The sequence below is a fragment of the Thunnus maccoyii genome, chromosome 22, assembly GCF_910596095.1.
Source record: "Thunnus maccoyii chromosome 22, fThuMac1.1, whole genome shotgun sequence".
Taxonomy (NCBI): Eukaryota; Metazoa; Chordata; class Actinopteri; order Scombriformes; family Scombridae; genus Thunnus; species Thunnus maccoyii.
This window is the reverse complement of record NC_056554.1, coordinates 22264023-22291930: the sequence shown is the minus strand read 5'-3', so window position 1 is coordinate 22291930 and position 27908 is coordinate 22264023. Positions and strand designations below refer to the sequence as shown.

Sequence of the window (27908 nt, the reverse complement as noted above, 5' to 3'; positions counted from 1 at the left end):
TCAGTATTGTTTAGTTAAATATTGAACTAACTGGTTTGTTTTCTTTGAAGTTGTCATTCTCGCGACATCTTGTGGTTCTAGATGGGCAACGCAACCGTTAGGACAAACAACTCTCGCGATACTTGTTCTCGTTCCAAAGGTTTACCGCAGCCCCACTAGTGTTTCCACTCAAAACAAACTGCGGTCGGAAATGTTGGTCATGATGTTAGAAACCTACTTTTTCTCCCGGTAAGAGACTTTGACATGCTGTTATTCGTGTTAAAATGTTAGATTTTATTCACTTTATTTCATATGAAGCAACTAAAGTCAAATTCAATGTCAAATTCAATGTTTCGCTCGAGTCAACGAACTAACGTTAATGCATCTAAGTTACTGTAACTTAGGTGACTAATTGTTCACTTAATGTAACTAATGTACAAGCGTATTTACTCACTACTGTAAATTAAAGTAAGTAATTTTGAGGTACTTGTACTTTACTTGAGTAATTCCACGTGATGCTACTTTATACTTCCACTCCACTACATTTCAGAGGGAAATATTGTACTTTCTACTCCATTACATTTATTTGACAGCTTTAGTTACTTTTCAGATGAAGATTTGACACAATGGATAATATAACAAGCTTTTAAAATACAACACATTGTTACAGATGAAAGTCAGGGTCACATTTCACATGTCTATGAGTTGTTAACAGCTCCACCAAATAGTGATTTTTCCCTCTAAACTTCTCACATGCTTTCATTTCAATAAATGTTCAAATGATCCAATATTTCACCAAAAATCAAAGATTAGAGAAAAAGTCTAAAAGCTGTATATCAGAACTTTGTTTTTTCTTCTTTCCTCTCCCATTAATCATCTCACGACCCCTCAGATTTATCTGCTGACCCTTTGGAGGGGCCCGACCCCTAGGTTGGGAACCACTGGACTAAACTAGCTAACTGTATATAAAGTAGTTGAAAGTAGCTCCACCTCCAGCAGCTACAACAGTAACATGCTGCTCTAACACTGATGCTTCACTATTAATAATCTAATGATGTCATATATAATAATATATCAGTCAGAGGAACCAAACCACTACTTTTACTGCAATACTTTAACTACATCAAGCTCATAATACTTATGTACTTTTAAGTAGGATTGTTCATTCTTTTACTTGTAATGGAGTATTTTTACATTGTTGTATTGGTAAGTAACAGATCTGAATACTTCTTCCACTGTATATTTGTTGTCTATGTTCACTTCTCAGCTATTGTAATCATCACCAATATTACATAGTTAAAATAGCAACACAATATGCTCATTATTATGTTATACACAGAGAAGATGCAATGATAGAGGCCAAAAAAAAAAAAAAATAGTAATTTACATATTCATGGTTCTCTGTGTATTTGTATTTATTTAGACAGTGATGAACATCACACCCTGATGAAGATGATGATGATGGTGACAGAAAACAGTTGATGTGTTGTGAGGAGGAGGAGGAGGAGGAGGATGAAGTTGAGGGCGAACCGCAAGCAGCTGCTGTTTCTATCCAGAGAAACATCTGGAAACTTCCAGAAAGAAGGAACACTGCAAGTTGGACGACAGGAGAAGAGAGGTCTGATTCTTTTCTCCTCTGTTCTGTTCTTTTTTCTCGTCTTCTGTTCGGTTCCTTTCTGTTCTCTCATGTTCTGTCTCCCTCTCTTCTCTTTCCCTCCTCCCTCTCTCTCTCAGCTGCCTTGCTCAGCGACTCCTCGGCAGCCGTCTTTATCTATTTCCATTGCCTGACTCACTCTGACTTTACTTCCTGGAACGTCTGTGTGTCCAACAGTAGAATTACTTCCTGTATGTTTAAAAAACATGTTACACAGAGTTTAACAGGGCATTAAATATGTTTTTCTGAGCCAATGCTCACTGACAAACCTTTATCTTCTCAGCTCTCACTGACAGGTTTTGTCGGCTGAGGGGAAACCTGCTGTTCATCATGAAGAAACAGGTGAGAGACGGAGAGACGGGAACAAGTTTCTGCTACTTTAATCTGAACATGAGAGAAATATTAACCCTAAATGTGTGTGTGTGTGTGCAGGATGGTGAGCTAGAAGAGGTGTTGCTGTTGGAGAGATGTGAGGTTTTGAAGCTTCCAGAGGATCACAGACGACTGGCTGTCAGTACGTAACACACACACACAGTTTTAATTATCAGTTAGTCTACCGATTGCTTTCTGTATTAATTATTTGGTTTATAATGTCCAGAAAACAGTGAAAATTATCTGTCAGAGTTTCCTAAAGTGTGATACAATACAATACGATCGACAGCTAGGGGTCATTTGTTTGGTGCATCTTGTACACACAACACAATAACATACAAACAAACAAGTAAATAATACAATATTCAACACACAAAAGGAATCAAACACACCAGCGAGCTGTATGTTGAATAAGAATCCATAAATACGATCGATAAATAAGCTTGATAAACAAAATAAAAAGATCAGATAAAGACAACAGTGATGATGGTAGCGACGCCTGTTTAGTTCAACCAACAGTCCAAAATCCAAAAATATAGATTTTTAATCACATAAGATGTAAGAAAAACAACAAATCCTCACAAATGACAAGCTGGAACAGGGGAATTTTTTGTCATTTTTACCTTAAAAAATGACTTAAAAGTGAATCAGTTATCAAAATAGTTGCAGATTATTTTTCTGTTCTACGGTTATTTATGCTCACAGATAAGTAAAAGCAGTAAAATGTGTGTGTTCAGGCTTTGAGAGCGGCGACCCTCCTGTGCTGCTGCAGTTTAGCAGCTGTTCAGATTGTGAGTCCTGGCTGGCTGCACTGAGGGACGCCAACACTGACACACTGAGGCGACGCATCACACAGCTCTACGCACTCATAAACAAACACGCACTGCTGCACGACGCGCCGGAGGATGATGGAGGAGCAGGTGAGTGTTTATCATTTAAAACATATTTAAAGTATTATTAAAGCCCCAAACTGCATTTTTTACTATGTTAATTGCTGTTATATCCACATATATAACCAAAGAGTTCACCAGCAGATCATTAGTTTTCTTCTTTCATTAAGAATTTAGGTTTAGTTGTCATCCAGTGTTATTATTTTACTTTAATACGTGAATTTGGGAGTGATGGCGGGTTTAAATCCCTCAGCAAACTTGAGTCGATTGAGCCATTTTGCCTCTAACTTTCCCAACCTGTAAAAACTCAGAAGGACAAAGTGAAAAGTCTTTGTCAGCTGTAGATAAGAGTTAATAAGTTAGCAGATGACAGCGTTAACAACAGCAACACTCGTTAAATATATGACTTTTTAGCATAAATGTTCATCCCTGATCTTGGAAACTGTAAAAAAGAAAGGTAAAAGGGGGAAATCCACTGAATTTCCACATGGGGTGTTTCCAGATGTTGGGGAGAACTGCTGCAATCTGGAAACAAAAGTAGTATAAAGCTGTTTGTGACTCAGTCACAGGGAGGGAGCCGTGTGAAGTCTGATAAATTACCTGATGGAAACTCTGTCATCTTGTGGTTTTGTAAAGTTACTGAAAAGTACCTTAACCCTTTCATGCATGAAATATGATAACCTCAGTCAGGATGTTTCTATTCCTCTTTAGGCATGAAAAAAAATATTTGAACTTCATTTTTTTTAAACACGCATTTTTCAAGGAGTTTGTCCAACTTAGTGGACAGATGATTAATTGTCATTTTCTCCCAACATAAAATCAATACTTGGAAATTTTAACAATTGCATTACTCCTTAGTTGTTACTTGATGTTACAAAATTTTACTTACCTGTGAGGGTCTATTACTATAGAAGGATTGGCAAGATATTCCTGAGCTGATGATAATTTCCAGCCGGCAGGCGGCCATCTTGGTTTTGAGAAATTTGTGTTGCACTTACAAAGGCTGGCCAATGGATGGCAGCGTATGGGATGACACACTAGAGTCCACTGTGTTGGCTGATGTGCAACTATACCATTAAAACCCCATGAATATATAAGAAAATGGCTTTTGAACAACTGTCCACTGTAGTGACCACTATACATGAAAGGGTTAAATGTAGAGAAAAAAACACCACACGCTTAATTTCAGATTTCAAAACTTTACATCGATCTTTGTTGAAGTAAACACACAAAACAAGAAAAGCTACTTCCAGAGAAGGCAGCCCTGAGCAGAGCTGAGGTTTGTTGGTGTCGGTGTCTCTGAGACTCACCAACCAGGACGTGAAACAACAAGATATACAGTTTCTAGTGAGCTCAACAGATGAGGCAAATGATGGCAAACGCCTGGGATAAGTCCAGAATCAGCAGCCTGGATTAGCGGTCATGACAGTTTTGAATTCAAACCACTGTTATTGAAAGATAACAGATATTATTTTACATCATTGTAATGTGAAAACAGCAAGACTCCAGTTTTAATGACATGATATTAAAAAATAAAGCTGTAATGTATAACAGGACAACATCGTCACCTGATTGGCAGGTTTACACTCAAGAAAATGAACATTTTGCATATTACTAAAAGTGATGATCATATGTGACCTGTGGTTCAAGTTAATCTTACACGTATTTATTTATTAAATGTCTTACAGGGTTTAAAGGGGACATGTGCTGCGTTTTGTGGTTTTTACACTGTTACGATATCGGATGTTAAACAGGGTCAAAGTTCCAAATCTTGAGGTGAACATTCATAGAAATGCTCCCTGCAAGTCAAAATCCAGGGCTTCAACCTGCTCTGAACGCTTTGTTAGCAAAGTTACCTTCACTTCCTCCTTGTGATGACATTAAATTGGTCACACATGCCCACAAATGGCTGTCCGTATTGTAGTCATTCTTGCTAAAGTTGTTCTGTTTTCCACTCTAATATTTCAGATCCAGCTCCAAAATGTACAGATGTATTTGAGAAGTTTATATTTTGAGTGAAGAACGAGAAAAAGAAGTGAAACCCTGCTACTATAGTTTGTTTACGTAGCCTCCTGAGCTGGAGTAAGCTTCCTGAAGCCGACCAATCAGAACAGAGTGGGCTCATCAGGAGGCGGGGCCTTAAAGAGACAGGAGCTAAAACGGCCTGTTTCAGACAGAGGCTGAACTGAGGAGCTGCATGAAGGACCAGTAGAAGATAAATATGGAGTTTTTAACTGGAAATCATGCAACGATATTCCAGTAGACCCCCAGAATATTAATATAGAGCTGGAAATGTGCTGAATATGTGTCCTTTAATATAGCTGAGTTTGCGGTTTTGATGTCCACTGAGTGATGTAATGTTGTTTTGTGGCCACAAGGTGGAGCCGCACCTGCTGCTAAAGTCTCTCCACTGCACCTGACTGTCGGTATGTAACACACACACACACATAAACACACACAAACACACACAAACACACATAAACACACAAACACACTGCTGTTTCATCACATTCCTTTCTTTCTTTCCCTTTCTCTCAGAGTGTCGAGGTGTTGTTGCCGTGGCAGCCAGAGTTCAGGTTCAAGTGTGTGTGATCGACATGCACACCCACACACTCAGGAAACACTGCTGCACCGAGATAGCGGAGGTACTCGCGCACACACACACACACAAACACACACTTTATAACACACTTATCAGGCTGTATTTGAAAGTGTGTGCGTGTGTTTCAGGGACCGGATGACTCTGTGTTTCGAACATCTGTGTGTTTCCGTGGCGACTACCCTCTCGACCATAACAGCAGGATCAAAGTCAACGTTTACAATGCGGAGGAGCCGATGACACACACTACAGTAAGTGTGCATATGTGTGTATGTGTGTGTGTTTCTGTATAGTTTTGTATGTGTGTTTAGATGTGTCAGAGTGCGTGTGTGTGTGTGTTTAAGAGGATTAGGGCAGAGGATGTGTACATGTGTAACACCACTGGTGGTAGCTTTTCAACACACACACACACACACACACACAGAGAGAGAGAGAGAGGGAGGCGGTTGGGAGGGTGAAACGAGGACGGCCACAGTGAGGAAAGTGAGATTTTTAGATGAATAGATGTTTCCGTTTTTTCGGGCTTTTTTCTCTTTTTCCGTTCTGCCAAACTCAACGCCGACCGGCCCACCAGGCGCTCCGCTAATCTGCATATTACCCATGATGCCGATGGGTTTTTTTTAATCTCGTCAGCCATCACGAAAGAGGAGGAGGAGGAGGAGGAGGAAGAGGAGGGGGGAAGAGGAGGAGGTGATAGAGAGACCGAAGAGACACTCTGCCCGATGTGTGTGTTCGTCTTTTCAGCTGAGATAAAGAGACATAAAATCACACAGAAACAGCAGACGAGGAAACCGAAGAGGGATTTTAAGTCGATTTTTCACGACTGACTGACGGATTTCCTCCTGTTTCTGGGTTAATGGACGCTCTCTGCTCTTCTTCCTCTTCATCTCTATTTAATTTTCTCTGTTTTTTTTTTTTATTTTAATGTCTGTAAATGCATCATGTGGCAGGAAGAGAAGAGAAATAGTCTCTTAGCTGCTGCTGCTGCTGCTTCACAGTCAGTCAGTTATTTGTCTCTATGATGCTGAATTCAATAGTACAGTAAGCTTTAATTTCAATGATGCATTCAGGTACAAGTGGGAAAGTGTCGGAGTTATTGTAGTTACTCAGATTGCAACGAGTAACTTTGCTCAGAAAACTCAAATTTCAGTAGAAACTTCAGTACTTTTTGGTATCGACTGAAATTTGCTTGTAAAATATCAAAAACTGCCAAAGAATATCAGGTCAGATTCATAGTTTAATTAAATTATTCTTCAGTCAGACAGTTTAAGATTGTTTAATGGTCAAAGTTCTTGTAGTGCAGCTTGTGTTTTGATTAAAATATATTAGATATAATCTGTTTTCTTCTATATTGGCACCAAAACTACAGTATCATATTGGCAATAATATCAAAATACAAAGTCCTATTAATTGTCTTTGTTTTCAAGAATTTAGTTTTTTGGGTTGTTTTTTTTTTTACATAGAAAGCAACCAGCAGAAGGAGATCACAGGCCAGAGGTCAGAGGTCACAGCATCCCGACAACAGACAGGATAAAACCCTAAAAAATATCAGGACTTTTAGAGAGACAGGTGGATAAAATGTTATTTGTATACAAGAATAAAGACGTCAAAGAATAATTTCTCAGTTGGAATTTCTTGTATTTAAAAGCACAGCTGCACTTTGTAGGAAAGATTTAAATTATACAGATAACTTGATACTATTTAAAGCTCTTTGACACTTTAGTAGCTCAATAAATGTTCTTGATAGTATTAAATAAACACTTTATATTATAACTTTTTACTATTTTTACTCTGGTAGGTGAGCGTGCAGCAGAGAGTGAGACACGTTTAAGTTTTTGTTTTCGGGGTGAAGAAGTGGACATCAGCTGGTAATTAAAGTATCCGGCTGATGTAAGAAAACAGGAAGTACAAACGAGCAGGAAGTAAACAAAGAAGAAGAGCAGAAACAGATAGGAAGAAGAAGGGGTTGTTGTTGTCGTTTCTTTTTTTTCTTGGGGATGCAGAGACAGATGATGAAGTGTTTCTGTCCATCAAGAGACAACAGCTCCTCTGCTGGACAGGTAGGGGAGTGCACACACACACACATACACACACACACAAACACACAGACTGAAAATATGACAGAATTGTTTGAGTTGTCAGTTTAGTTTGTGTTTGTTTCTGGATTTAATGGGGATTAGCTTGTAATCTTAAAAGCCTCTTGTTTTTATCCAGGAACTCAATGATTAGCTCAGTGTGTGTTTGTGTGTGTGTGTGTGTGTGTGTGTTTGTGTGTGTGTGTGTTATTGCTTAAAACCACAGTTGCAAACTAGGAAATGTAGCAACAGTTTGCTAATAATGTCTCAATATCCTGTTTGTTTGTTTCTGTCTGTTGCTCTCTCTGTTAGTGGTTCTGTTTTCAGCGACTTTTCAAGAATTTGCATTTATTGCTTCCAGGCAGCCGTTCGTTTCAGTGCCGAAGTAGTCGATTCATCAATTAATGGATAAACAACCAACCACTTAAATAATAAAACGTGTTAGTTCCAGCTTCCTCCTCTTTTCTGTTTTATATCATTGATAACTGAATATCTTGAGGACATCAGTGTATGTTCTGGGAAATTTGGACAATTTTTTCAAATTTTATAAACCAATGGTTAACTGAAAATTAACTGCAGCTGTAATTGTTCTCACTTTGTGTGAAAATCAAACTGTAAAGACCTGAAACTCACTGCAGATGAATAAACCATCATTACTATGTTTAGTCAGCTTTCAGTCAGCTGACAAACAGCATTAAAAAAAAAAACCCTCCAAAATAACCATCTTGCATCGTCACAAAGTTCATGTTTAGTTCTCTTTCAACATAGTTCATCAGTATTTTGCTTGTCAGTGTGTCAAGTGTCAATTTTTGGACTTCCTTGATCCTTCCAGATATCACTTCTTAGTCATAGACTTGTTTTAAATGCAACTGTTCTCTACATCCACATGTCTCTGGCTACCATTATATATAGAAATTCATACAAATTCTTTGGAATTTTTGGACAGCAGACTCATCATTCAAGATTCATAGTCAGCCTAGTTAGTCAACATCTAACTAGGTTTATTGTCTTACCTAAAACTGTTATTCAGTCAACTTTTATGGCTGCTAAGTTGGGCTGTAATCAACCAAGGAAAATTTTAGTCGACTAAAATCATAAATAATCTTCAATTAATTGATTAGTCGAACATTTTTCTGTTCTCTATTTCTCTGTTTAGCGTCTTCAGGTTATGCTAACCCATTGTTGCTAACTTTGGAGCTAACCCCCTTCACTTTTCCAGCACTTGGGGAAACAACAGACTTTTTAGCATTTATTAACTGACACACTGTTGTCTGTACTGTACATTTACTGCCAGCCTGACAACTTACTACTGACCTTTTCCTCTGCTCCGCTCGTATCCACCGTCACTTTCTAGCCATTCGCTCTTTCCCACTTGCTACGCAAACATACTAATGTTAAGCACTGTCCTATTCCTAAACAGTTACACTACCGATAGTGTCTCAGGCAACAGCAGTTGACTCACGTACCGAACTCAACTCCCAAACGCTATTGATTTCCGAATGAATGGATATTTGGTGTTAATTTTGGCATTAAAAGTATTTTTTTGGTTTAGTTGGACGAGAGCATATCGACCAACTAACCGACCAGTCGACCGGGAGACTACAGCCCTACTGCTAAGATATTCTCTGCTGTTACGCTTCCCTTATTATCACTTCAACAAGTAAACCCTGCTAATCACAGTGCGTTACACTTCATCACTGACAGATTTCATACTCATCACTGCTCTCTGTATCACAAAGTTTGATAGATTATTTCATTATTGACAGGATCACGATCTATAAAACTCTACTGCTAAAGCTTCCAAACTACCTCATATCAGTTCATTCAATAAGATTTTGTAACTACACAATGCAATAAACTCATATATGCCTCATGTACGCACTAATCTTGGCAGGTTTCTCTAATAATCGACCAACAACCCAAAGATATTTAGTTTATTGTCACAGAACACTGAAGAAGCCAGAAGAAGAAGCTGGAACCAGAGAAGTTTGGCTTTTTTTTTTTTCTCAAAATGATTATCGGAATAGGTTGTGATTCATTTTCTCCTGATTGACTAATCAGTTAATCAGCTCTAAAAGAATAATCCGCAAACTGCCCTCAGACTAAATTCTTTCTCTGTTTATGACTGTAAATGTTTCTCTGGAAAAACAGATCTTGATCTCTGAAAAATTATATTCTCTTAAATATTCATCTGATGATTCAAATCCTCCATTATTATCATTCGACAGGAATAGAATACAGTAGAATCAAATGGGAATACAAGAATGAAAAACATTAAAAAATATCAAGAAACAACTTTTAGATTTCATTTTATTTCATATATTTAGTTTTACTTCCAAGTAAATGTACTGTTCATAGGTGTGTGTGTGTGTGTGTGTGTGTGTGTGTGTGTGTGTGTGTGTGTGTGTGTATGTTTCAGCGTGTGTTGGATGATTTGAGTGCTTTCGCTCGTCAAGGTAATCCTCTGAGCTTCTGATTATCGTCATAGCAACGGAGTGATTTTAATGCCATTGCAATGAGGACTTTTGGTACATGGCCTTGACCTTCTAGTGACAAGTGTGTGTGTGTGTGTGTGTGTGGATGCCAGACAGAATGGGCCATTTATTAATTAATATTACAGTACATTAGGAAGCAGCTTAAAACAGTGCAACAGGCCTTTATGTAACTTTGAGCACAACACGTCCTGCATATAATTCAGGGCTGTTTAGGAAATGATGAGCTAAAACTTAGAGAGCAAAAATACTGCAGATTTTCAAACAAGATGAGGTTTCAACCAGCAGAAACCAATCTCTAACCAAAGGGAAGAAGTTGAGGCTGCATGAAAGACTTTAGGTACATCCAGTCGGGTAGTTAACTAAATAAAGTCATCAAAGCTAACCCTAACCCTAATCTCTAACCCTAACCCTAACCCTAACCCTAACCCTAATCTCTAACCCTAACCCTAACCCTAACCCTAACCCTAACCCTAATCTCGAACCAAAGGGAGGAAGTTGAGGCTGCATGAAGACTTTAAGTACATCCAGTCGGGTAGATAACTAAATAAAGTCATCATTCCTTATAATATCAACGTCAACAACTTGAACAGGTTTCTACTTTTTTCATCCCTCCTCTTCATACTGCACATTAAAATATCTCACGCTCTGTCTCTCTCTCTTTAAATCTTCGAGCTTGTGTGGCTTGAATGATAATGATATTGATATTGAATGATGTCGAGGGCAAAATCTTCAGTCAGACATCGGGGGGGGGGGGATCAAGTAGGTTTGAGGTTTTAGGCTTATCTCTGACTTTTAACCACTTAAATAAAAATGTCCGAGAGCTCTGATGGAGCTCAGGATTCATCCGTAGGGGCTGTTTTATTACAGACAATTCCACCGTATAAACCTGAATCGATGCATAACAGCTGATCTGTGTAGATGTGTAGCAGAACACAGAGCGTCAATTCGTTTCAGCTGCTGTGTGATGCTGCAGCCAGCTGTGGGCAACGAACAGAACATCAGTACTGATGTTTCTGCAAAATCCTGGATACATTCATTGACACCTGAACGACATTATTGTAAGATTCAGACATTAATCTAACACGTTTCAGACCTGCCTGAGTCACATTAATTAATAGCTGTAGTCTATTCTGACGGACATATCAGTAGATTATGTTATAGATGCGAAATACTAGAAAAAATCAAAATACATGAAAATTGTCTTGTGATTGTGGAGAGCTCTGTTAATTAAAGACATGCAATTTTATGCTCTCTGCAGTTTTCATTATGGACCGATCCGTGTGCTGCAATGTGGAGAAAAACCTGAAACACTGGAGATCGCTCTGCTCACTCAAACAGATGCAAAATGGGCAAAAAAAGGGCAAATTGCACTCAGCTGCAAAACTTTATGGGGGTGTTCGCGCCGGCGTATCTTGAACAAAACATATTTTGTGAATAGGACCTTAAAATGGGGCAGATTGCAGGTGCAAATGCTGCGCAATTTACGGTGCTAATTAGCAGGCGCAATCCATTCTTACAGTACAGAGCCTCCATTCAGGAAAAGGTGGGCGATGCATTAATATACAGGTACTATCATTGTTTTTTAATGAGTATACTGTAGATGTCATTAAGGGTTTGTTAAAAAACTTGGTCTCATATCTGCATCAAAGTTAAATGATGCAATTTAGCTGTATCATACCTCAAAAAATATATCAGTATTTCATCATGTACATCCGTGTTTGTGCATTGATGTTGACAGAAACCTCCAGTCTCCAAAGCAAGTCAGGAACATTTTGCCCAGAACTGAGCTACTTATGGCAGTACATCCTACTCAAGCTGTTTACACAGATGTTTCAGTCAAAACATTTTTAGGTTATACAGGGTGCAGGTCTTTGAATCCTAACTCTACCTTGGACACTAACCTCAGGGCAAAGTCCCCCTGGCTTTCCGCCAAGCAGAAATGTAAAAACACATCACTTCCTGTGCATTTCTCTCAAACAACAAGTGAGAAACCACCTATGAATTGAAATATAGCTTCGATCACTGCTTGGTTAGAACAATACAAACCTACAGAAAGTGCTAAAACAGACTCTCTCTCTCTCTCTCTCTCTCTCTCTCTCTCTCTCTTAGAGGAGCTTTCTAGGTTTCACCTCCTTCTCAATCAGAGATCTGCTCAGGTCGAAGGAGCCTCACATCTCTCTCAGCCTCAGGTAAACACACCTTCAGTTCTCCTGTATTCACCTGTTCTCATTAATGCATCATCAGAAGACATGTGTTACCTTAAATTCTCTCTTCAACCTAACTTTATCAACATCCCACGTATTTTGTCTCCTATTTTAGTGTCACCTTGTCTCAGTCTGTCCCTGAACATACTGTTACTCCTCAAAATCTAATTACCATTAAACTCAACTTAAAGTTTAAACTCAACTGAAACAAAAAACAAATCCTAAATCCACCTTAAACTCATTTAAAGTCCCCCACCACTCAAAAATGTTTTCACATCCTGGTCCAGTATTCGACTTACACAAGTGTGATGTGGAAACTTGAAGCCTAAAGTGCACTCAGAGTAGACTTTTTATGAAGTAAGAGACAAATATTGTGAAGCAGTTAGAAGTCTGAAATGAAATATATTTAGGCCTACATATTTACAGATTCTGGATTTGGGTTAGGGTTAGGGTTACCATATCAGACAAATTATTATTCAAAGAAAAGTGTTTTATATATATCTTGAAACATGTCTGGAGGAGATCTGTAAACTAATTTCAAGGTTTCTTTAAGTTTTACTGTACACACCTTTAACCACCATACATATTAGCTGTGCCACATTTTTTCATTTGCATTTTTTTTTCATTTTCATTTCATGTTAAAGAAACATTTGCAGGGAATGAAATGCATGTCACTAAGCCGTCACAGAGGTCCAGGAGTTGTCATCTGATTGGCTGTTGCCAGGATACCTGTAGCCAGAGGAGGAAGTGAGAAGGGTACAGTGTGGCTCCACCCCCGTAGAGAGTAGAAAATTGCAATCTCTTCCTGTTTTTAAATCACAATATCTTCAGAGAGAGAGCATTAGGCCACAGAGTAAGACAGGAAAAAAAAAGAAAGGACTGAAAGACACTAACAAAGAGGGAGAGAGTGAGTGGAAGAGAGGGTGAATGCCAGGTATAAGCAGGTAGTGTACAGAAGGTGTGTCATGGCATGTTGCATCCAGGTGTGTTTGATTACTAACACATACCAGGCACAGCTTGGCAGATCTTTGTGCAGCTGCTTGGTGTTTTTCACAGTTGGAGAGACATGTGAGCTTTGTCTTTCTGATTATTTTTTCTTTATGGTTTGCCTTTCTAATTATCTTTTTACATGAACATGTTAGCTTTGTCTTGCTAATTTAGTTATTTTATTCATGGTTAGCTTTGCCAGTTATCTTGTTTCTAGTTAACTTTATCTTACTAGTTATTTTGTTTCTAGTTAGTTCTTGGTTATCTTTTTACATGAACATGTTAGCTTTGTCTTGCTAATTTAGTTATTTTATTCATGATTAGCTTTGCCAGTTATCTTGTTTCCAGATAACTTTGTCTTGCAAGTTGATTGTCTTGTTTCTAGTGAACTTTATCTTGCTAGTTATCTTAATTCTAGTTAGTTCTTCTTTTTACATGAACATGTTTGATTTGTCTCGCTAATTTAGTTATCTTATTCATGTTTAGCTTTGTTTTATCAGTTATCTTGTTTTTAGTTAGCTTTGTCTTGCAAGCAAATGATCTTGTTTCTAGTTAACTTTATCTTGCAAGTTGATTATCATGTTTCTAGTTATCGTTGTCTTGCTAGTTATCTTGTTTCTTGTTAACTTTTTTTACTAGTTATCTTGTTTCTAGTCAACTGTCTTGCTAGTTTTCTTGTTTCTACTTAACTTTATCTTGCTAGTTAGTTATCTTGTTTCTGGTTAACTTAATCTTGCTAATTATCTTGTTTCTAGTTAGCTTTATCTTGCTAGTTTACCTTGTTTCTAGTCAACTTTAGCTTGCTCGCTAGTTATCTTGTTTCTAGTTAACTTTATCTTTCAAGTTAGTTATCTTGTTTCTTGTTAGCTTTATCTTGCTAGTTATTGTGTTACCAGTTAGCTTTTCTCATTAGTTATCTGGTCTTCTTTTCTTGTTAGTCGTCTTGCTTGCTATCTTGCTCCTGTTGTTATCTGCTTTTCGATTTAGCATTTTACTGCTAATTATCTTGTTTCTAGTCACCTTATTTATTGTTTATTTCCAGTTCAATTTGTGTTGCTAGTTATGTTGTTTGCAGTTAGATTTTTTTTGTTATCTTGTTTCTGGTTAACATTGTCTTTCTAGTTATCTTGTTCTTAGTTAACTTTGTCTTGCTAGTCATCTTATTTCTAGTTAGCTTTGTCTTGATAACTGCTTAGGCAGGCTAGCTTTGTCAGACTGACTGACTGATTCATTTTCAGCATAGTTTCTCTTCTAAGTAATCTTTTAAAAAAGTTGCATAAGCTATCTAGCTTTGTCTTGCTAGTTATCCCTCTCAATATTTTTAAAAGCTGCATAAGATAGCCAGCTGTGTCTCACTAGTTATCTTTTATTTGGTTTGTTAACTTTTTGTGGTATTTATAGTTCCCTAATTATTCCCTAATTTATCCTGATAGTTATTTCTTTCTCAGAGAAGCCAGACATCTATCTTAGGTAGCTAGTAAGGTCGGGTTGGGTTAATAAGGTTGGGAATGGGTTGTCCTGACGTCTGTCAACTTTACCTGTATGCAAATTCTTTTCCTCAAGTTTAGTGTATTTTTGCCCTGCCAGTTTCCAAACATGGAACTGAACTGAGCTGAAAGATGGATAGGGAGAAGAAGTGAAAGGTCAGGAGAGTTTGTCTTAAATATATTGAATTGAATAACAGCAATTTACCACAGAGGATAATTTTTCTGCCCTCTTGAAGGTAAACATCTTCCTTAACACTCACTTATTTTTATGTATGAACATCAAAAGTCTCTTTCTTTATTCATCAGGACGATGGATGGAGTAAACGAGGTCGGGGAGGTGAAGGTGTCCCGTCTGCAGATGGAGGGAGAGAGCGACGATAAAACTCCTCCTGAACACAAGGTAAAGGAAGAAAAATACTGTATGTTGTTTTCCGTTTGTTCCCTTCACCCTCAACTGTCCTCTTGCTTATTGTACATGTTTAACATAGAAGTGTCACAATTCAATACTTTGCTCTGTGGTTATATTTAGGTTTAGTTGGGTATATGTACAGTTGTGTCTTTTATCTCCATTTCACTCACTTTTTGCCTTCTGTCTCTCGCTCCAGTGTCCTGCCCTGTGTGATTGTCTTCACGGCTCTGTCCACGACAGAGAAAATAGTCCAATGATGAGAGCTGGTGAGACACATGCACACAGCAGTTTCATACAACATTATATAGCCTATTGTAGAGGTTCAGATTAACATGTACATTTCTATGCCTTTATATGACTTTTTCTTCTTTATGTGTGTTCAGTGCTGTGTGCTCAGGTGTGTAAGGTGTACAGGTTTCAGACAGAGGATCAGAGGTGGCTGCTGGTCAGGGAACAGATGTCGGAAACGCCGCTCTCTTTCTCTTTACCCAAACAGCTTCTGAAAACGCTCATACACCAGCACACAAGCAGGTGTGTGTGTGTGTGTTACTATATTCAGTTCAACAAACTGAATCTGGGAGCTCTTTGTTGTCGTGCAGAAAGTGATCGGTTTGATTTTCCTACTTAAAAAATGATTTAATAAACTAAAGATAACTCTCTCTCAGGGTCCAAGAAGTGAAGGAGCTCGGTGACCTTTCACCCCACTGGGATGGGCTCCGCCATGATGTCATCAACCACTGCAACCATCTGCTTGGTTGTTATCAGGAAACACTCACCGAGCTTGACAAACTCTCAGGTGAGGTCAATTAAACGGCCACACAATCAGATTTTAGCTTTTACACAAATACTCATCATCCCTTAAAGGAATAGTTTGACATTTTAGGAAATATGCTTTTGTTTTCTTGTCAAGAGTTAGATGTCTGTCTCTCATGTCTGTACGGTAAATATGAAGCTACAGCCAGCTGCCGGTTAGCTTAGTGCAGCGTAAAGACACAAACAGCTAGTGTGGCTCTGTCCAAAGGTAGTTAAATCCACCTAACAGCACCTCTGAAGCCAAATAATAATCATATCTCATATCATATCATGTCATGTTTTTTTAAATCAGTACAAAACCAAAGTGTAAAATTGATGCAGGACTATTTCTTGGCCAGGGGCAGTGATTTCCTGGAGTCATTATGAGGTTGACAGGCAACCAGTGCTCCAGGAAGTCAAGCCCAAAACTATTCCTTTAAAAATATTGCCAATAGAATTGTTATTTTACCTTGTTGTATTGTCAGGGAATATTTTTCCCCCATTTTTTTAATCATGTTTTTCATTTTTCACACAGTCTCGTCCTGTTTTAAGTCAAGCACCAGTAAGTCAGTCAGACACCTTCAGTTTGTTCCAACCAACCTGCACTCACAGAGGATGGAGGTCACCTGCCCAGGCAGCACAGGTACATTCAGGAGCTGTTTTTATGTTGTTTTTTGTATTGTTTAGTCTTTTTTCTCCTGCCTGCTTTCACTTTCATTCATTTCTTTTTCTCCATTTTCCTTTTTTCTTCTGCATTGTATAGATGCCTTCATTATCTCATCTCTCTCTCTCCAGGTGTGTGGTATGACGTTATAACATTTGGTGCTCCAACTGATCACCATCAGGCCTTCAAACATGGAGGATTGAAGAGACTGCTCAACAAACACACAAACCACAGGGACAGGTGTGTGTCATTTAGAGGTTTCCTTTCACATAACATCTGTGAGACTTAATTAGTTTAGTGATCATTATTAATAATTTACAGATTAATTGATTAGATGCTGATATTTCTGGATTTTTATTCTCTTCTTCTGGTCTAATGAGAAACAAAACACCCTTTGTACTCCTCTCTCTCTTCTCTCTCCATTCATCCCTCCATCTGTGTTATACTGTGTATCTTTTCTATTCATACTCTCTTCCTCTCCATCCATCTCTTTATATTGTTGTCTGTTGGTTAATCTCTATAATCTCAGCTCTTTCAGGATTAGTGACGCCGCATTGCAGATTAACACACAAATACGTTGCATTTTGTTGAGTTATTTTGACTCAGTCCACATACAACAGCTATAAGATGAAAAAAGGAAAAGATAATGCTCTCAAATTGCCTTTTCGGTGAGAATTCAAGTCATATGTGGCTTGGATCCTATAGATTTTAGAGATATTGTTTAATATATTTGTTTTCTTGTCTAAAACTGCATGATTTTCACAGATCTTAAAAGTAATACTCCACTCAAAATGTATGTTCAGAAACACTCCTGTACTGGAAAAGTTTACTCTTTCACAGCTTGGTTTCACAGTGGACATAATAGATTCCAATGATGATTTCATCCAAAAAACCCTTTTGAATTTGTGTGTTCACACATGAAAAACTTTTCACACAGCTTCGCTCACCTTTAACAACAGTTGGTTGACAGAACCATGATTGGATTTATTTCTGTTGAATTGTTTTGTCCTGCTGTGGCCTCTTCTATTATGACTTCTTCATCTGGTGTTAACATCATTTAAAGCAACATACCAGTGTTTCTGCAAGGTTCAACTCCATAACTACAACTCATGTGTACTTAACATTTCTGGAGATCATTTTCAAATGCATGCTGTACAGCTTTAGATTTTTTAAAATGTATTTTTCCTCCAGTTCCAGACAGACATTGGTTTCTGTTCCACAAATCCATTTGCAGACCTTCAAAACATGCTTCAGTTTTGTAATCCTTCAGTGAACATCAGCAAGTTTTTGCTGGACTTTAATAGTTGTAACCCACAGAAGACAATCTACAAATGTGTACCATGATTATCAAATATTTCACTATCCACAAACATATATTTTTTTATTTGTGTTGTGTAAAGTCATATCCACAAAAATACAGAGTAATTTGCAAATATGCATAACTTACTAAACACGTATTTTAACGTACATAAAAATGACATAGGTTTTACAAATGTAAATAGTTTCACCCCAAAAATACACGTAAAGTAATATTTACGCATTTGTGGATTCATTTGTACATGTGAAACAGGTTTTGCACATTTGTGGATCGCTTCCTGTCAGTTTGTGGGCCATGTGACATTTGTGACTTCCCTGCTATTTGTTTGGATTTTTGTCCCATTTGTACTGCAGCAGAACTGTAGAAAAAAATCCACAAATGTGAGGTATGCAGTTACTAGCCACACCAGCAGGTGGTGACATTCCCGCACATGAGCTGACGGAACTAGTCTGTACTGGAGGAAGGCTAAAACAAGAGTCTACCTAGCATCTGCAAAAAGGAGACAACAAGGAGAAGAACAGCAGCCTGGCTTCAACCACAAGGTGAAATACAAAGTGTCGTGATTCAAGATCGGGTTCATCATATTGTCATCTCCAGGTGAGTGTGCTGTACTGTGCTTGCTTACTGATGTTACCTACAGTTTGCTAACTTAGTGTTAGCTGTGGTAGTTTTGTACAAGCTAGCTTATGTTAGATCATTTAGTTCAGGTAAGCAGCAATAGATGCTGACAACTGTAAACTTGCATGGCCTATGTTATTGTATGGCCAGTTTAGACCAAAGATTCACTTCAAGATGAGTTGAAACTAGCAGCTACATGCAATGCGCCAGTCTGAAATCTTCTGAAACCTGCCAGTTTACACCGCTGCAACTTTTCCCTGCAACATTCTAAGTAATTTAAAGGTTAAATCATAGACTGTAAAAAATATGGACGTATCACCCATTGGTTTGTGGACTGCAGTTTTGAAGCCTCGAGTTGTTAGCGATTTCTCCATGGCTATCTTGGATTTCACCGTCGCCATGTTTGATTTTTGGAGCCAGAAGTAACCATATTTGTATGAGAGGGTGGAGCTGACCATAGTGCTAGCTGCTAGCTTGGTTAGCACAGTGCATTCATGACAATCTATGGTTAACAGCTATAATACTAATGTTAATGCTAATTTTCACTAGCCAAAAAGGGGCCTAAAACCATTAAAACAAAATATGCTTACCGGGAAAACTGAGAATCTGACTCATTGGTGGGTCTTTTATTACAACCAAACGCTGAAACAATACTTTTTTTAGGCGACCAAAATGTTACAATTAACTTTCATGAACTGAAAACATGCTGTGAAATAGTAGCAGCTACACTTATATGCCATGGTTACATTACATAATCAATGTTGTCACCGTGGTAGTGACCGTGTGTCAGTTACAACATAGCCACGCCCTAAAGCATACGCTGCTTTATCGTCTATGAGACCATAAACTCATTAGGAAAGTGTTTACTGAGGCAATAAATCAAGGGAGAAGTAAGGTCATTTTCTCATACAATTGGACTTCTTTTTGCAGCCGGTGGAAACTTAGTTATTGTTTAAATATTTTAGAAATGAAATTTGCCATCCCTTTTTTTTTCCTCCCCGTCCTCTCAACATCCTCATCTCTCCTGTCCCAGATGTTACCATCAGTGGACTCCAAGCCAACATCAACACTGCATTGTGCTGCTGCTGATTTTTGACACTTCGACATGTGGACTGGAGGAGCCGGGAATGAAACCGCTGATCTTCCAAGTAGTGGATGACCCGGTCCACCTCCTGAGCCACAGTCACCCACATATGATACATTTGTAATCCATAATACATTAAACATTGCAACTCAAATACTAGTCTACTGCATATTGAATTACTTTTTATAACTGCAAATTAATACTACTTGATTAGAAGTCACTTTAAGTTTATTCAATCATAGTACTTAAAAGTGAACCACAATAAATTCAAAGTGCAATACTATTGTATTTATTTACATTATGCGTAGTAAAATAGATATTTGTATTACATACAAATATAGATCGTTAGATTGATAGATTGTCTATCAAGAGTATTTAAAGAAAACTTTGTAAAAGTGCATTCCAGTGTACTTATAGCATACTTTTACGTAAAATTATTATAGTGCACTTAAAGGTATTGCACTTGTACACTTTTTGGTATTAAAAAGTAATACACTCAATGAATACATTAAAGAATAACTATAAAGGTACTGTATATAAATGTACTTATTATAAGAGCAGTTAAATACAACTTGATGAAAGTCAACTTTAAGACAGAACATTAAAACACAAAGTAAATACGCTTTTTTCCATATTTAAATTTAAAACAAAAAGTAATAATGTGCTTTAAATGCACTTTCGGCTGTTTACATTTTAAATACACTTAAGTGTATTTTTAAATTTACAAGGGAAAAGTTGAGGATGAGTCAACAAACAACTTTTTTTTTTGTTTTTTTGTTTTTTTATTGTTGAAGCCAGGCTGCTGTCTTCCTCCTTGTCTCCTTGTTGCACATATCAGATAGTCTCTTGTTCTTCAGTGTTCTTCCATCAGCTCATATGAGGGAATATCACCACCTGCTGGTGTAACTAGTAACTGCACCTCATGTTTGTGGATTTTTTTCTACAGTTCTGCAGTACAAATGAGACAAAAATCAACAAAGAAATAGGAGGGAGGTCACAAATGTCACATGGCCCACAAACTGACAGGAAGCAATCCACAAATGTGCAAAACCCGTTTCACATGTACAAATGGATCCACAAACGCATAAATGTTTGTAGAAGAAATTATGTGTATTTTTTAATTGCTCTGTATTTTTGTGGATATGACTTTACACAACACAAATAAAAAAAATACATGTTTGTGGATAGTGAAATATTTGTGGATTGTCTTTTGTGGATTACAACTATTAAAGTCCAATAAAAACTTCCATGAACATCAAGTCGGCATTCGTCTCTGTCAAAGTTACTGCAGGCTTTTCTGTTATTTTAAAAGTATTATTTTCTATGAATATATCCAGCCATAAATTAAGTGTGATTTTAACACAGAACTACAAATGATAATTCATGTAATTGTAGGGATGGGAAAATATATTGAAATTTGATATATTGTGATACAAAACATGACTATACGTATAATTTTGTCTCTCTATACCAGCTACTTTTCACTGTGCTGCTATGATAACAGAGCAGAAGTCACAAGCCAGCCATTAGCAACTCAACATGATTCCTGTCACCCATTACGTTCTTTAGGAAAAAAGGAAGGAAAATCCGTTACATGCAGCCGTTTTGCTGTGTTGTTTTGGTTGTTTGAGGGATGGAAGCATTGCTATTGAGTGATTTGTAGGAAATGAATAGAAACCAATGGCTGCTTGAAATGGTAGGAAAAATACATCCTCTTATTTAAAACACATCAGCATAGTTTGAAGAATGGTTCGCTGTGATGTAAAGTATACAGGATTTGTAGAAAATGAGGTAAAACATAGAAAACCACTGGTACAGTCCTTTTAAACAAGACCTGGAGCTGCTCACAGTTGATAGCAGTTCAACAGCTTTCATGAACACTCTTAAGTGAAGGTTTGTTTACAGTACACTTTATTCCTCTCTCTTCTCTCCAGCTCTATCTCTTACTCCCAGGAGGAAAGCTCCAGAGCGAGGGAGCTGCTGGCCAGCGTGGCCCAGCTGCAGCCTCTGGTCTTCGGGCTCGCTGAGGAGCTGCTGTCCGTCTCTCTGGAGCTGAACACCAGCCGGCTGCTGCAGGTCCTGGACAGCCTGGCTCAACAGGTGAGGAGGGCACAAACACATAAATAACACATTGTGCACAGACGGGTCAACATAAAGTCTTCATTTCTTCTCCCTCCCCCTCCTTCTCACCCAGACAGAGCAGTTTGTTCATGCGCTCAAAGACGAGCTGGTGAAAAACGCCCTGCTGGCTATCCACAAACAATACTCAGCCCACTGCAACAACAGCAGCCACGTCCACAGCAACGGGCTACTCTGTGACAACTCACCAGCCAATCAGGAGGGACGGCCTTCACTACATAAGGCGGAGTACGACGAGGAGGAGTGGGTAAGTTGGAGCGTGTGTGTGAAAGAGATCTCAACTCGCTTTAGACATTTTTGTTTTCATAAATGTGTGTGTTTGTGTAGGACAGGACGTGGGCGAATGTCGCCAAGAGCCTCAACTGCATCTTCGCCATGGTTGACAGGATAAAGGGACGAGAGGACCGCCCCCCGGACATGACATCATCAGAGCAGCAGGAAGCCAAGGGGGACACAAACTCACAGAACACTGGTGGGACAATTATTTCAGGTTTCTGCACTTTTTAAACAAAGTCTACAAATAGTCAGAGCAGTTTACTTTTTTAACTGAAGTGTTGCTGTGCTAGAAAATATCTCGTCATCATGAAATCAGGAGTGAACAGATCATCAGTTCGTCCTTTACACACAAAATCTCAAGTTCAGTTGAATGAAACCTCAAAAAATGGTTCTTCTTCACTTCATTCTGGAGTTATTTTACTGATTAGCCTGATAGGATCGCAACACTTTTGATTTATTGATGAAAAATACAGCAGAGAAACTAAAGTTATGAACTTGTCTGTGTCCTCCAGCCTCCTCCTCTTCCCCCTCTACGCCCTCCTGGCAGGAGCATCTGCTCCCCCTGGTGGTCACTCTCAGGGATTGTGTGCGCGAGGCGGTGGGGAAGGCCCGAGCCGCCATGACCTTTGTGGTCCTGCAGGGGGCGGTGGCTGCGACTGTTGCCCAGGGGCCTGTGCAGCTCGTCCAGAGACGCCATGCCGTCTTCAGCCAGGCGGTGAGAGACAGAGAGAGAGATGCTGTGTGAATCAAGTCATTATTTTTATATTCATATTAAAATAATTAGAGGATCCAACAGTGTTTTGGTGTTTATAGAAATCACTGGTGTTTTCACCAGTGATGTTTTTGCCATTATATAGGGGTTCCAGCAGAGAAATATCCAAGTTCTCTCTAGAAATGCAGTCAGTTCATTTTTAGTCTCAGCTCTATTTTGGGGTTTTCACCATGACTTAGCAGAGGAGATAAGTTCCTTAGCTTTAAACTAATTAACTTAAACTCAATTCAGAATGTATTGGGGAAAAAAGTTTGTCCAGCAGGTGATCATCCAGGTGTTTGAGCGTCAGTGATGCTTGTGCTGCTCTGCTTCTGGGGTGACTTTTTCTTTACCACCTAATTGTGACTGATGGAGCCGTTTCTCTCTACTTTGCCCAACTTTCTTTTTTCCTCCAAGTTGTTTTTATTTCTCAAAATACACAGAATTTATAAGAGTGAGTTTATTTCAGTGTCTGGATCCTCTCTATTCATGACACTTCAGTCTGTAGAACAGACAAACATTGGTACCCTTCCACCTTGTTTCAAAAAAACTAAATTTTCTCTGTATTAAGTTGAAACTGATGGAAGTATGTGGTATCCATCATTCTTTATTTAACAGTGAATATAACTGAAAGTTTGCTTTTGATTTACAACTTAACATTTTATTTATTATCAGACCGAATGGATCAAATTCTGATCATGTAGAGTCGTTTCGCAGGGGTTGTCACACTCAAATAATATATCCACCATTTTACAGCCACTCCTTTTCCTATGATTGTGCAGGAAAAAAGGTTTTTGAGCCCCCGTCGGACCAGGAAGTTGTAAGTCCACGGTTTGGCCACTATGTCAAATTGGCTTCAAAGTCCAGCACACTTCCTAGGGGGCTTGGCTCCATGTGGGACCCCATCTTTTTTTCAAAGTTTACTTCCACTACTTTGTAAGTGGACGAGCAGCAGAGATGAAAGCTGTCATTGTGAGCCAATGAAGTGCTACCAGGTCTCAACCACAATCCAGAACTCCTGTGTCCGGTGTTTCCTTCTCTCCACACAACACCCCATCACACACCAAGAAACACAACACAGAGTCCCAGGGTGTGTAGAGAGGCCTCAGCATACGTGGGTTACATATACATGAAGGGAAGCAAATTATTGTTCCTCAGGGATGCTCCGGTACCTCCTGCTGGATGGTAGGAGGTTGAGGAGGCTGTGGCAGGAGTGGGTGGGGTCCTTCATGATGCTGAGGGCCCTGTGGGTATATTGTGCTTCATGACAGTGTTGTATGGAGGGGAGAAAAGGAGAGAGGGACAGGGTTTCAGGCCTAAGTCGGAAAAAGCCTATTTTTCTATGCAGATGACACCCCTCTCTCTCTCTCTCTCTCTCTCTCTCTCTCTCTCTCTCTCTCTCTCTCTCTCTCTCTCTCTCTTTCAGCTCTCAGCAGTAGTTTGTGGTTTCTTGTTGAAGCTGTATGGAGGTCTTGAGGATTCAGAGTTTCTGCAGCAGCTTCACACTGCAGGAGTCCTGGTTCAGTTTGAAGCCCTGCTCAGCACTTACGGTACTCAAACACACACACACACACACACACATATAGACAAGATCACACACTACACAATACTGTATGTTCATGGTGTGTACGTGTGCGTCAGGTGACGAGGTGGGGATGCTGGAGGACATGGAGGTGGGCGTGGCCGACCTGAGCAGAGTTGTGTTTACTGTCACGGAAGCAAAAACAGAACAACCGGACGACCTGCTGCCGAAGCTACACGGAACATGGTAGGAAACACACACACACACACACACACATACACACACAGACACACACACACACACACACACACACACACACACACAGAAGAGAACTCCCTCAGCACTGATTGTGTCCATCTCCATCCAGGGGCAGTTTGGTCGTCGAGGTCCCGTTGCCCCCAGAAACGTTCACGTTGTTGCCACAGGAACTAAAAGATGGTTGTTTGATACAAATTCACCCTGTTCTCTTCAATATCGGAATAAACCAACAGCAGAGTCTGGCTGAGAGGTACACACACACACACACGCACACACACAAACTGAAAACAAACTGAAGTTTATCTGTATCACATGATCATTTTCTGGCGGCAAACATGTTTCATCTGTCCAGTCCTGCCAATATTTGACTGACTGTAGATGAGACATCTTTATGCCTTTTAGGTGTAAGTATTAGCCAAAAAAAAAAAACAGTCGACTACGTCAGCATTGGCTCCGCCTTTTTCAGGGCTGATTTTAAACAGCAGATGACAGTTTTAGCCATTTACAACCCATGAAATGTCGATTTTTATAAATCAGGTGTCAATGTGAACACTAGCATTATTGCGTTTCATCACAGTATGCAGTACCTCTTTAAAAAAATGATGTCATCTGTCTGAAAACAGAACAGTCTCATAACTAATCTGAACCTTTTTTACTCAACAATCCTTAAACTAAATTTTCTTATATTTGGAGCTTTTACAGATTATTAAAATATCTCCGTGGCAGCTAATAGAAGTCTTTTGTTTTCACTATAAATGAAAACTGAGTATCTGCAGGTATTAAAGTCTTAAAAAGTATTGAATGCAGTTTCCTCAAAAAAAAAAAAAAAGGCCTAAGAAGGTATTAAAGTCTTAAATTTCATTTGCTTGAATGTTTTCTCTTGCCTGTTGTAGACAATAACATTAGCTATAAAATGTTTTTGTATCTGATTGAAGTTGAAAAACTTAAATTGATTGATTCTTTTCTATTAGTTAATCTATCCATCGGTTTAGGTCCAGGTGACATTAATTAAATTAATTATATGATTAGGGATTATTATCATACAGCTGTGAAGTACTGAGAGAAATGGTTCCAGGCTCTTGTTCCTACTGGTTTTCCATCATACTCTCATACATTTGCCAGGTATTAAAATACATTCTAGGGAGTATTAAAAAGTAAAAAAAAGTATTAAAAGTCTTAAATTTAACTTGGTGAACTTGCAGAAACTCTGGATTTTCCGAGGTCCAATCTGCCTGCCGTCAACTTGGCTAAACACAGCAGGACATCAGTTTATTTCCTGCTAAACATTTTATTCTGTTGAGTCAGAAACAGGCTGATTTTGTTCTCATATGATTTTCTAAACGCCCCTTTAAAGGTGTAAACACCTAAAACTGTTAAATGTGACCTCCTGTGTTTCAGAGTTTTCAGTGTGAAATCAATCGTCTTTAGGCTGAGAAACATCTTGTCAGTTTTGGTGGAATTATTCACTAGTTGACACTAACTTTGTGTTTGTGTGTTTCAGGTTTGGTGACAGCTCCCTGCAGGAGAGAGTGAACCAACAGAGCTGTGAGCGTCTTAAAGCTTACTGTTACACACTGAGAGACAGACTGCCTGAGATGGGTAAAACTCTGAGAGCTGCTGTCATTTTAAAGATTTTATACTTAACTACATCTCAACTCATTACCTTTATTTTGCCGCTTGAGACAGCGAGTTTGTTATCTATATGTTCGTCTGTGGATTTCATTAACTTCTGTTCCATAACCATCGCCTTCATGACACACAAACAGAATGACGACATGAAGAAGACATCAGGACAATTTTACTGTAGTCAGAGCGTGACAACCGATCCGAACTGGTCTCTCTCTCTCTCTCTCCAGCTGGTGTCCAGTCGCTGTCAGACTTGTTGTCGTCTCTGGATCGCAGCGTCGAAGCCAGGAAGAGGAAGAACGTGGAGGTTCTGTGGATCGCTGCCATGGTGAGACTGTCTGTGAAATAAAATCTGTAAAAAATAAAACTAGGATATTTAAAAATAATGAAAGGTTGGACTCTAACATCTAAATGTGTTGCCACCTTGTTAAGATGTGATTTTTAAGTCCTTTGAATTTCTTCAAACAAGACGTTAAAGCAGGACATGTGTGTGTGTGTGTTTTTGTGTGCAGGTGTGTCGGAAAGTGAACGGCGTGCGTCTGACCAGCTGTAAAAGTGCGAAGGACCGCACGGCAATGTCGGTGACACTGGAGCAGTGTGTGTTACTGCGAGAGCGACACGCGCTCAGCCAACAGCACTTCAGCACTGCACTGGACTGCATGAGGAGGTGTGTGTGTCCTTGCTATAAAAACTTGACCTCTACCTCACTTCTTCGTCTTTTCTTTCCTTTGTCTATTATTCTTTCCTTTTATTTTTATGTTGCAGAACATTTTCAGTTTAACTTCTTTTTCTCTTTTCTTTTTCTTTTCATTCATTCTTCAATTTTTTCCCCACATTTCTTGCTTTCTACTTTGCTTTCTTTCTTGTTTTTGGATCATCTGTTCTCTATTTTTCTCTTCTTTCCATCCTTCTTCTGTCACCTTCTATTCACTCTCACACACACACACACACACACACACTCACACCTCCACCTCTAGGTCTCGTCTGTCCTGGGGGCAGATGCTGGGCTGTTATTCCCCATCAGGGCTCACTGTTTCTGGGTTAGATGCAGGGGAGCAGCCCTCAGGTCTCCAGAGCTCCTGGCTCCCGCAGTCTTTGGCCCCTAAAGCTCCCAGACGACACCTGTACCCAGTGGCCTTCCTCCTGGTGACCTCTCACCTCCTGGTTCTTTGGCTCATCCTCAGCCTGGTCATACTGCTGGCCAAATACCAGTAGACCAACACAGACAGACAGGGAACACTGGGCATAAAGTGGGCTACTTTACTGGGGAATTTGTATTTATACATGGTTCTTGGACTCTGGTATTTGTTTGTATTGCTGCTTGTGATCAATCACACTGTTCATTTGTGTGCATGTATATTTCTGCGATGTTGTGTGTGTGCAGGGAGGGCTGCAGGATGGAGAACGTGCAGAAGAACGTGGGCAACAGGAAGTTCGCCTTCAGCAGCGTCCAGCTCCTCACCTTCCCCAAACTGTACAGACCTCCAGACGGCAGCTACGGATAGAAACACTTACAGAGCGTTTTGTTTGTTTTATACAGATTTTTTTTTTATCATAAGATTGTTTGATGTTTTATGTAAAGTGTATGTTGTGTTATTTACAAATGTAAATGTTTTTCTGTTAATAATGACCCCTATGTGCTGTCAAATGTGGCTGCAGATGTTTCATTCACAAACATGTTTCTGCAATAAATGAATACTTGAGAGCTA

The 27908-nt window shown here is 39.0% G+C and overlaps 1 protein-coding gene across 2 annotated transcripts; it reads left to right on the top strand.

Moving 5' to 3' along the window:
• The first annotated feature begins 120 nt into the window (after nucleotides 1-120).
• On the top strand, nucleotides 121-27908 carry LOC121889584 (inositol polyphosphate 4-phosphatase type II-like). Of its 2 annotated transcripts, XM_042401642.1 has the most exons (26): nucleotides 121-228; nucleotides 1403-1597; nucleotides 1917-1975; nucleotides 2066-2147; nucleotides 2743-2925; nucleotides 5274-5321; nucleotides 5434-5540; nucleotides 5626-5745; nucleotides 12174-12253; nucleotides 15049-15142; nucleotides 15348-15417; nucleotides 15535-15682; nucleotides 15817-15947; nucleotides 16479-16586; nucleotides 16739-16847; nucleotides 21562-21727; nucleotides 21822-22013; nucleotides 22094-22238; nucleotides 22555-22757; nucleotides 24220-24343; nucleotides 24435-24561; nucleotides 24683-24823; nucleotides 26075-26172; nucleotides 26430-26527; nucleotides 26712-26866; nucleotides 27584-27908. In XM_042401642.1, the coding sequence occupies exons 2-26, from the start codon at nucleotides 1492-1494 to the stop codon at nucleotides 27702-27704; spliced, it is 3015 nt and encodes a 1004-aa protein (XP_042257576.1). In that variant the 5' UTR covers nucleotides 121-228; nucleotides 1403-1491; the 3' UTR covers nucleotides 27705-27908. The 2 variants fall into 2 exon arrangements, with proteins under 2 accessions (XP_042257576.1, XP_042257577.1); XM_042401643.1 differs by lacking the exons at nucleotides 121-228; nucleotides 1403-1597; nucleotides 1917-1975; ... (3 more) ...; nucleotides 5434-5540; nucleotides 5626-5745 and adding an exon at nucleotides 7381-7554.

What these genes read in the sequence shown, in the direction of transcription:
- LOC121889584 (XM_042401642.1), top strand. Translation starts at nt 1,492, where the DNA reads ATGAAGTTGAGGGCGAACCGCAAGCAGCTGCTGTTTCTATCCAGAGAA. An exon ending in TGGACGACAGGAGAAGAGAG is followed by an intron (nt 1,598 to 1,916) that starts GTCTGATTCTTT and finishes TTATCTTCTCAG; the next exon opens with CTCTCACTGACAGGTTTTGT. An exon ending in TAGTCCAATGATGAGAGCTG is followed by an intron (nt 15,418 to 15,534) that starts GTGAGACACATG and finishes ATGTGTGTTCAG; the next exon opens with TGCTGTGTGCTCAGGTGTGT.